Genomic DNA, 11,329 nt, shown 5'->3' on the forward strand with positions numbered 1-11,329 from the left:
GTATTTAGACCTATGTCTACAGGTGTAAATTTATGTTCCCATAGCTATGTAGTTGTTGATAGCAAGATATGTTAATAAAACTCTGGAAGAATAACTGCAAATAATTAGGAATAATTATTCCTTGAAAGTATATATTTTTTTTAAAAAAACACTACATACAATGTTCAAAATTATTAAAACTTAAATACAAATGATAATAAATACATATAAATAACAGTATAAAAATGTAACAACCCATAAGACTCCAAAGTTCTGAAAACACAAACCTGACTTCTCCAATTGAGGAGAAAGAAAACCTCCCCCTGCACCTGCTCCTGGGAACGGTCCCGTCTTCAGTGGGTCCCGAGCGCCCCCTGGTGGCCCCGCGCGCCCCTGCAGGGAGGTTTGCGTCTGGGCTCACACTGACCTCCCCTCACTGTGTCTCTAGCACAGTAATACACGGCCGTGTCCTCCGTTTTCAGGCTGTTCATTTGCAGATAGGCCGTGTTCTTTGAATTGTCTCTGGAGATGGTGAACCTGCCTTTCACCGACGCAGCGTAGTCTGTCGCGTAATTGTTAGATTTGCTTCTAATACGTCCAACCCACTCCAGTCCTTTCCCAGAAGCCTGGCGGACCCAGTGCATAGCAGAACTACTGAAGGTGAATCCAGAGGCTGCACAGGAGAGTCTCAGGGACCCCCCAGGCTGGACCAGGCCTCCCCCAGACTCCACCAGCTGCACCTCACACTGGACACCTGCAAACACAGAGTGTTTGGTCAGAAACTGCCACACATACTCACTGTTTCTCTCACTCATATCCACCACTCACACTCAATATCTCTAGTTTTCCATGAATCCCCTTTTAAAATAGCAACAAGGAAAACCCAGCTCAGCCCAAACTCCGTGGTGAGTCTCCTGTATTCAGTGCCGATCACCAAGTGGAGAGAGCTGGGAATCCCAAGGCTGGGTCTCCTCTCCCAGAGCTACAGGGTCAGGGCTGGGCTGCTTTTCATCAGCCAAAAGGGGGTTCTTATTTGCATGTCTCCTACTATATGGCAAGCTCAGGGTGGGGCCTGACGGGAGGGTTGTGCACAGAGTAGAGAGTGTCCTGGGAGAGATTGGTAGTAATCCTATCATTCAGGAAAATATTATTTCATAGTATGTGATCATGTCTCGATAATCATTTAGCAGTCATCATCTAATTTCATTTTTACATACTTGCACACTGTATTTCTGCTTATATATTTCTGAAGTCCCTTGGCTTGTCTGTTTGAGTGATGTCTCTGTCCTCGACACTGACACTGTGAAGGGTATGATGTCATCGTTCACAGATGCAGTCCTGGATGTACACACAGTTTCCATGGAAACGCTGTCATTTGGCAGTGTTGCCTTTGACAGCCTAATTACCTGATTTTTCTACTTGACCATTTGTGTCTCTTAACATACCATCTAGATGTTACACTGTGCTCATTTCTGGAATGGAGACATTGTTTTGTAACATAAATTGATCAACAATCTGATGCAATTAAATTTGGCTTCTTTTTGGGGCAGTTTTTGAGGTTTGTCCTGACCCCCAAATTTTTTTTTTTTTTTTTTTTTTTTTTTTTTTTTTTGAAGAAATGGAGTCTAGCTGTGTTTCCAGGCTAGGCTTGAAATCCTTGGCTCAAGTGATCTTCTCACCTCAAACTCCCAAGTATATGGAACTCGAGGCTGTGCCATGGTGCCCAGCTGGTTATTCTTCAATTACAGCTTTTCTTATTCTCTCTGTTAAAAATGAGTGGACTATTGTTTTCTATATTGCTCTCATGGAGGTATCAGCTTTTTATTAATTACTTACCATGAAAACCACTAACATTTTAGATGAAGTTTAGGGTTGAAAATACTCTCATTCAACTGCAAATCAAGGCACACCCTTTAGAGAGAGCTTTGTATCACTGTTTTTATGCCCTGCCTCTATCACCATAAAAATATACCAGACTCTCTCTTGCTGCAGAAGAAAGGGTTCAGTATCTCAGAGGGACATTCCTGCTTTAAGTACAGAAAACTGCGTGGGAGTAGTGGACTCCTATGATCTCACTGTGCCTCTCCCAGGAAGCTCCCCAGAACCTCTGCCCCACAGGTGAGCTGGCGTGAGAATCACTGGGGTACACCTGTTTTTGGCCTATAACACATGGCATAGAAACTCTGTCTTGTAAGTGAAGCTGGGAGGAGATAGGCATCCACCAAATCACAGACTGGAATTTAGTCTCCACCATAAAGACCTGACACCATGACGTCAACTGAGATCTGGGGGAGAGGGAAGCACCACCTTCTGGTCTGTTCAGCCCAAGGTCAAGATTCTGTGATCCTGAGATGTAAAGAAGAGGGTAATGCTCTTCTCTCAAGTATTCTGGGTCCTCACTGCACTTGCTGAGACTGAACTGCTGTGAGAGAATACCATGGACTGGGTGGCCCAGAAGTAACATAAATGTATATGTCCCGATTTTCAAGGCTGGGAAGTTCAAGATAAAGATGCCTTAGAGATTCGTATCTGGTGATGTCCCAATTCTTTATTTATAGATGGCCACCTTCCTACCATGACCACACCTCGTGGAAGGAAAGAGGGAGCTCTCTGGGGTATTTTATTTAAAGGGCACTAATTCCACTCAGGAGATGGTGCCTCAACAACATTCAAGGAGAATGAAGACCCCACCTCTACCACCATCACACTGGAGTTGAGATTCCAACATATGCCTTATGGGGGTCATAACTATTCAGTCAATAGGAGCACATTATAACAATCAATGATTTTTATTTACTGCGTGTTCTTAGAATAATTTGCTTTGATATTAAAGGCTGAGTTTTTATAATTTGTGCCAGATGAGGTTGTTTCTTTGCAAAACTTGAAGTTTCTCAAGTCATCAACCTTGTAGTGAGATAACTATTTATATTCATAATTGAAGCTTCCTCATTAGGGCCATAAGCATTTTGAATGTTCTTCTCTTAAATCATTTCCCATGATAGAATAAACTTGTCCCCCCTCATAAGTATTATCATTTGTTCAGAAATACACATTTTTTATATTTTAATATGCAAATCCACCTTTCCTTTATCTTTTGTTATCGTGGTGTCTTTCTCTATATTTTAAAGTTTGTAAGTAAATATGTTTAAAATTTAGGATAGTTTTGGGTTTTAAGGAGAGCTCCCCGTAGTAGGGTGTGTTCTCATGTACAACTTGCCGTGGTTCCCCCTCACTGGTCCACACTCTACCAAGCCTGGGTCTCTCTCCTGCCGTCTGTGGGGCTCACTCTTCTATCTTTGTTTATTCTCTTTCCGTTTGGTTTTAGGATTTGGTGTTGTTTTGTAGTAATAATGTTTCTTTTCTCTTTTTTATTGTTTCTGCCATTGAAATACAATTTTTGTGTGTTTTTTTCCAAGGTGATGGTTTTCATATGCTGGCTTTTATACAAGAATTCCCTTGAATATTTCTTGTATGACCCATCAAGTGTGAAGAAAACATCTTAGTTTATCTCACCTGAGAAATAGCTTATTTCTCTTTCATTTCTGAGAGAAAAACCATCTGGGTACACTATTTCTGAATTGCTGATTTTGCTTACTGCTTTTTAATTTATTCACCAATTTTATTAGAAACTCCTATAGATATCCAGGATCAAACATTATTTGTGTTTGGATCATGTCAAAACTAAAACTGTTTTCCGTGATGACTACACTATTTTTAGTCCCACCATTATGAAAAACAGTATAGCAGCTCATAAATACGTCAAAAATGGAAATACAATATGACTCAGCAAACCCTCTCCTGGGAATAGAGCCAAAGGAAATAAAATCATAAACTTGTAAAGACACCTGTGCTCTTATGTTAATTGCAGCTCTATTTATGGCAGCCAATATATAAAAACAACCTAAGTGTTTGGTAATGGACAAAGGGATGAAGTAAAAGTGGTATAAGAAAACACTACAATGTTATTCAGCCTGATAAAAAAGAGATGCTTCCATTTGCCACAGGCTGGTAGGACCCCCACCATCACTACCAATGCACTCCATCCATTCCAGCCCTTTCCTGAGCTGGCAGATTCAGGCCCAGTCATAAGCACTGTTTGTAATGGAGTGACCAGAGACACAAGTGATGCAGAAGGTCCGTGTGGGCTCTTCTAGTCTAGGGCTGACTCTGTAGCTGCTCCCAAGACAGGGCACCTGGAGATGTGAAGAATCAGTCTCTGCTAGTCATGTGCAACCACATTCACCCCATAGATCAGGGCTTGACATCTGAGACAGATTGGGAAGCTGTCAACAGGAAAAAAAAAAAATCACAGTGAAGTCATCTTCAGGAACACAATTCTGCATTTCACGAGTACTTTAGCACTATCTAACGAGAGAGATTTTAGCTTCCAGAATCCAAAAGTGTATTTTTTCCTGGAGTTTGAACAATAATTTGGATGTGGAACAGGCTTGTCCATATAAGTCAGAGAAACTGAGATCAGATTCCTGCTGTATTTTAGTATTTTGTCTATTTATTTTGTGGTTGTGTTGAAGCACTCATTGCCAAAAACTATTTCCACTGCAGTTATTAAAATTGGCTCAATTTTCATTTTTCTATCAGTGACGTGAGCTTCTTTTTTTTTTTCCAAGCCAAACTGTATCCAGCTTTATTAAAGATATTTTCCATAAACAATCATGGTATTTCAGACAGGGCATGGGCAAGCAATCGTTAACAGTATACAACAACTTTAAAACTCCCTTCTTCAATGGACTACCAAAAATCAGAAAGCCACTATAAAACCCAATGAAGTCTTCATCTGATGCTCTGAACAGGGAAAGTTTAGAGTGAGGGTTGACATTTCACATTTAGCATGTTGTTTAACAACTTTTCACAAGCCAACCCTGACTTTCAGGAAGTGAAATGAAAATGGCAGAATTTATCTGAAGATCCACAATCTAGAAATGGAACCACTGCCCTTTTGACAGGTGCCATCTCAGTGGCATCACTGGAAAGTCCAGATTGCCTGACACACTGGTAACCAATGAGTGGGGGTCAGGTCCCAACAGATGTCTGGGCTTAAGGGAGTTAAGTCTATGCTAAAAGATGGAAAGGGAGAAGAGGACATAAAAACAAATTTGTTTTTCCATACCACAGGGCTTTTGTGCCAAGGTGGCCATGTGTGTCAAAGTAGGGACTCCCTCCTCCTGGGAGCCAAGAGGAAGTCTTTCAAAACTAGAAGGGAAAGGTGTTTTCCCCACATCAATCCAGCTTTGGAGACATTCTATTAGTGATATATGTCCCTTCCCCCAGAAACAACAATGAAGTGTTCTGTGTGCTAACAACATAGCTTTAAAAAAAAAAAGTAAAACAAAATTCTGCATTTTAATAAAACTTGATAAAAAATAGTATTTCAAACTGTACAGTCACCAGAAGTACACAGTTATCAAAAATGCACACGCTTCACTTGGCATTTCCAGCACCTTCAGCTTTCTGTGCCTGGTCTATTTTGGCATCTCCATTTTCTGCAGGGTTATTCCCCTCCTTGCCAGCATCAGCTTTTCCCCTTTTCCCTTTGGGTACCTTCTCTCCCTTCTTTGCAGGGGCCTTTTTAGGCTTGGGCTCTGGCTTTGGAGGAGCAGCTTTAGCAGACAACCTCGCGGATCTTCTCTGTGGTTCATCCTTCACCTTGGCTTTATCTCCGTTAGCATCCCCTTCAGCCTTTCTCTTGGGCATGATGGCGACGGTGGGGGGACGTAGGTGCTGGACGCGGGATGCAGTGCACGCGGGCTTTGGTCGGTCTGGGGGTCGTTCTCACCTCTTCTTCTTCACACTGCTCCGACATGAGCTTTTATGTCAAGTGACTGACATGTACACCCTACAGAAAATATTACAAAATAACGCTGTGAGTTCATTCGTCATTCTTAAATACTACATTGCCATTACCACCAGGAATCCTCTGGAAAGCTTGAACTAAAAATAAATAGTAAATAATATTCTTAAATTAAAACTAGCAAATCTTTAAGAAACCTATAAACTCCATTTTCCAAAGCTACTCGCACTAGCACTTATGACCTGTGATTCACTTCATCAGAAACACCCCCAGCACCACTTTATGATTTGGAATGTGGAAGGCACGCACATTTTTTCTTTTATCTTCAGTGTCGGTGTCTGCTTTATCACATGAAGACACAGCAAAATATTTTAAGAGATCGATGTGTTAGGCAGAAACACTGAACAATACATTAAGGTTGTCTTTCCATCATCTCTTCCTAAAAATCCTTTATATGGTTTAAAAAAACAAAAAAACAAAAACAAAAAACTTCCCATTCCCGTTTTTCATGTTGCAAGAAACATCAGACAAAAACAGCTTCAAAGATTGTCAAAAGGGCATTAATATTAACACTAAATGAGGCAATTACTTCAGGGTGTAAATTCTTAGGCTGTTAAAGTTAAACTGAGAAGGGTTAAGTAAGTTGCTTTGAGACAGTTTTCTTGGGCTGCAAGGATTAATAACAGGGTGGCAAATGGGGAAAGTTGGACACACAGTATATGAGGACATATCTTGCGGGAGTAACTTTTTCCTAAAGTTGTGGTGGATTTTGGGCAAGGCTGTGCTTTTTTAAGGCTCTATTTGTGATAGTTCTTGTTACCAAGTGTAAGTGTATGAGAACCCTCCCTCTATGGCTTTTCCCGGTCCCATTTCTAGAAGTTTTAACAAAAGTGACTCCGTTTTGATTCTGACAACATTCAAAAGCTCTTCTGGTTCGCACAACACAGAATCAATTCCACAGCTGCATTTCATTGTCACCAAACAAGCTTATGCCCTTCAGTTCCCCTGGGCCACTCAAATTTCCGGATGGGTCTCCATGAAACACAGTGGAGGGTCCCAAGCATTGGGGAAAGAAGAAAGTCCCATCATCCTCTCCCATGCGGCTGCAGGAGCCACAGACTGAGCCCCACCTGAGCTCCAGCCAAGAAACGTGAGCCCTGGAATTTATACCATATGGACCACATCTTTCTTTTTCAGGGAGCAGAAAAGAAAATGAAAAAGTGAGAAAAATTAAAAGAAAGAAAATTGATTGACAGCAAAAGGGGCACCAGATAAGTGCTGATACGGCTTTGCATATTTTAATATCAAGAGAAGGGGCATCCAGGAAACATGTGAGGTTCTACGTGACACTGCCTCTGGCCCAGCCTCTCTCTTGGCTGGAATCAGAATCCCTAAAGCCTTTTCTAATCAGGGGATTAAAATTAGTTTCCTGTCCTGAGTCTGATTGGAGAAGACCCACAAGGCACCCCTGAGCTTCCTCAGGACTCTGATCTTGGTGACCATGGTTGAGGACTTCTCATGCCTGGAAGTGGTTTTTGTACATGTGAGACTAGGCCTTTGTATTACAACCTTTTAAAAGGTGTATATTTGGAGATTTGTCTGGTAGGCACAGAACTCTAAATTAGTGAGGTTCTCTGGGAAACTGTCAGATGGAGAGGGAAGTTCCAAACACTGAGAAAACCAGCTCCTACCCTCTATCTGCACCGGCCTCTGAGGTTGAATCTGACAGTGGGAGCTGAGCGCCACCTGTAGCCGATTTCCTCCATGTGTTTCTGCAGAGAGGTTTGTGTCTGGATTCAACCTGACTTCCCTTCACTGTGTTTCTGGCACAGTAATACATGGCTGTGTACTCAGGTCTCAAACTGTTCATTTCCAGATAGAGTGTGTTCTTGTTCTTGACATTGCTTCTGGAGATGGGGAATCAGAACTTCACAGAATGTGGGTAACGTGTGCTACTCCCATCATTGCTAATACATGAGATCCATTTCAGTCTGTTCCCTGGAGCCTGGCAGACTCAGTGCATCCAGTGGCTCCTGAAGGTGAATCCAGAGGCTGCAGAGTCGAGTCTCAGGTACCCCACTCCAGGCTGTACCAAGTCTACCCCAGGCTCCACCAACTGTGCCTCACATTGGACACCCAAAAACACAGAGACATCCTGGTCAGAAACTGGCATTTATTTTCAGTGTTTCCTTAACTGTTATCTACTCACACTCAAAATCTCTAGTTCACCCCGAGTCTACTTTTAAAATAGTAACAAGTAAGTGCCAGGTCAGCACAAACCCCATGGTGAGTTCTCTGTGTTCAGTGCTGATCACCATGTGGAAAAACCTTGGAATTCCAGGGCTGGGGCTCCTATCCCAGAACTGTAGGGTGAGGGCAGGGCTGGTTTTCACCAGAGAAGGAGGGTCCTTTGCATATTTCCAACTACATAAAAAACTCTAGGGTGGGATACGTGAGGAGAAGGCATTGCTGAGAGAAGATGATGGAGTCTTCTGCAGGAGTTTGGTGACTTATGGTATTTGGAAGATTTGCACTTTTATTAGGAAATTGTGCTGTGATAAACACTTAGCACCAAACACTACATTATATTTTTAAATATGTGTGTAAATTATGTCTGTGAGACTCAATGTTTTCTCCATTTATGGATGTGAACATAAACCCACACACAGAAAGTCTATATCTGTGTCTAAGTGCTCATGTCTGAGATGACTGAGTTCCAGTATCTGAGCCTGTGCTTCTCATCACTGTGCTCCCTGAACCAACTCCAGCACAGAGCTGGACATGTCTAGTGCGGTTTGCAGAACTCACTGCCTGTAATGAGAACAGTGTGATTCCGCTACATACGTTATCCATTTTCTGTCAGTTCTTTTTGTCTAATTTTTTATTTGTTTGCTTGTAATAAACTTCAAAAGCTTAATTGAGAGACAATAAACTTCATATCCTTAAAGTATACATTGATAAACATGACATAACTATCACTATTGTCAAGAAATGTTCACCTAAAATTATGGAGAGAACTAAGGTTCACGCAGATACATTTTCAGGTAATTGGCATTTAACATACGTGAGAAGCTAATTAATATGAGGAAGCTTATGTTATTCTGGGTTTTACCAAAAATATCTGCTCCTCAGCTTAGAGAAGTACATAGATAAGAAATATATATATTTTTTATATTTTACAGCAACAACATCAGCAATAACAGATAAACAGAAAATAAGAAATTTGGCAAATTGTCTTTCATACTTCAGATAATCAAAGATTTAAGAAAAACAACAAATCTGAAATTTAGGGAGAGACAAGTCCTTGTAGAGAGTAACAAAGTCAGGGTATGAGATTACCTGAGGCAGAGTCTGCCATATGAGATACAGTCTATTTCAAGATAAGACTTCAAATACATATTGGAATGCTTGAAGTCAAGAGTGGTGAATGTGCTCTAGTGTAAAATTCTCAGGGACCAAATACTGAAGAGCCTTCCTATTCTCTTGAATATCTTTCCCCTAGAAAGGGGACAATCCCATAAATCATTCTGTACCAGAGTGTCTGGAAGAGAATGAGAGCCTGAACTTCTAAAACAAATCGAGACCCACCTCCTCCTCCTTTATCACCATTATAGAACTAAGAAATTACACTTTAGAGGCAGGACTCTAAAACCAGCATCCGAAGGGCTGAAATAGACACTCTAGAGGATGGAACAAGGTGACAATACAAAGCCAGGCAGAAAAGGAAAACCCATTGTTGCTGTTAATACTATAATCAGTTGCCTCTAGCTTAGGTAGATTGTCATTGATAACCTGGGTTGGGTCTGATTCCAATCAGAGAAGAATGGGAGAAGGTAAAATGCCATGGTGTTTCAGCAGGTTCAACTCTCTCCGAGACTTCCAGCCTGCATTTATTTATGGCTGGTCTCATGAACATTGAACATGCTTAGACATCTCTCATAATTATTATCCCCTATATCCCACAGAAAATTGGCAAGTCCATCTGCAGCTTGTCAAACCTGAATATCAGACAGAAAAAGACTCTAAAGTAAAGTGATATTTATTTGAGAATAAGCATTGCAATGGGAATGTGCATGGGCACATTGGGGTAGTTAAATAAGGAAAGTGTTTTAAAGAAAAAATGAGGAGGGCCACATATACGGTTTTGAGACAGTTAACCTGTGATAAAATGACCAATAACCAGGGTGGCATCAGGCTAATATTGGGCAGGCAGCTCTGGGCAGATGTACTTGGAGAAGTAATTATTTTAAAGTTGTGCTGGCCTTTGTGCAATGTTGTGGTTTGGCAGAATCTGTTTATGACAGTTCTTGTTAGGGAAGACATGTGTGTGATGAGAACCCTCCCTCATGGCCTTCCCAGCTCCATTTCCCAGGGTTTTAACACAAATTTTTCCATTTGGATTCCGACAACTTTCACAGTCTCTTTCTAACACTATGGTGAGAAAAGTGACTCTATGACTGTTTGCACAGCGCGGGATCAAATCCACATCCACATTTCATCACCTTCACCACTAATGGCCACAGGCATCTCAGATGATTCTCCACAGCATCATGGAGGGCTCTGAGTCATGAGAAGGGAAGAAAGTCCCATCAGTCTCTCTCGCGTGGCTGCAGGGGCCACAGCCTGAGACTCACCTGAGCCCCCAGGAAAAGGCTTGAGCCCTGGAATTTAGACCACAGAAAGTATGTCTTTCTTCCTTTATCAGGAAGCAGGAAAAGCTAATGAAAAAGTGAAAGCCACAACTAAGAAAAAAAATGGATATAGCAAAAGAAATGACTAAACTAAACAATAACTAAAAGGAAAGAATATGCAAAGCAAAAGAAAAATCAAATCACTGCTGATACTCAATTTCATACTTCATTGTCAAGAGAAGGGTCATATATGGAAGTTGTGAGGTTCTATATGACACTCACTCTGGTGCAGACTCTCTCTTGGGTATGATCAGAATCCATAAATAGTATTTGAATCATGGAAATTCACTGAGGTTAACTGTACTGAATCTGACTGGCGATGACCCACCAGAACACCTAGGCTTTTTCAGGACTCTGATATTTTTGACATTGGTTGATAATTTTTCTTCTCTGTGTCAATCTACATTTTGTGCATGGGAAAATATATCCTCATATTTCATGATTATATATATATGTGTGTGTGTATATATTATACATATATATATAAATATATATAAAACAATGGTACACACAGAATTCTAAAATGAAGAGGCTCCCTAAAGAAAGTGACAGAAGAAGATGATGAAGTCCCACATCCTGAGAGAAAACCAACCTCTAATCTTCATGTGAACCTGCCTCTGGAGTGGCCTCTGACCAGTGGGCCCTGAGGGACCCGTGCACCTGATTTCTCCCCAGCGCTCCTGCAGGGAGGTTTCCGTCTGGGCTCACACTGACTTCTCCTCACTGTGTCTCTTACAGTAATAGACAGCCATGGCATCAACAATCAAACTGTTTATTTGCAGATACAGTGAGTTCTTGGTGTTTTCTCTGGAGACGGTGTATCAGCCCTTCACAGAATCTGAGTAGTATG

The 11,329-nt window shown here is 41.3% G+C and overlaps 1 pseudogene and 1 gene segment (V, D, J or C); both read right to left on the reverse strand.

Moving 5' to 3' along the window:
* Positions 1 to 332: 332 nt before the first annotated feature.
* LOC104664700 lies at positions 333 to 4,066 on the reverse strand. The segment is given in 3 exon segments: positions 333 to 733; positions 808 to 961; positions 4,010 to 4,066. Coding segments are annotated over 3 exon segments (612 nt in total).
* Positions 4,067 to 5,418: 1,352 nt separating this feature from the next.
* On the reverse strand, positions 5,419 to 5,691 carry LOC104664692 (annotated as a pseudogene).
* Between the last annotated feature and the right edge of the window lie 5,638 nt (positions 5,692 to 11,329).

Source organism: Rhinopithecus roxellana, chromosome 5 (assembly GCF_007565055.1).
Source record: "Rhinopithecus roxellana isolate Shanxi Qingling chromosome 5, ASM756505v1, whole genome shotgun sequence".
NCBI classification, from domain to species: domain Eukaryota; kingdom Metazoa; phylum Chordata; class Mammalia; order Primates; family Cercopithecidae; genus Rhinopithecus; species Rhinopithecus roxellana.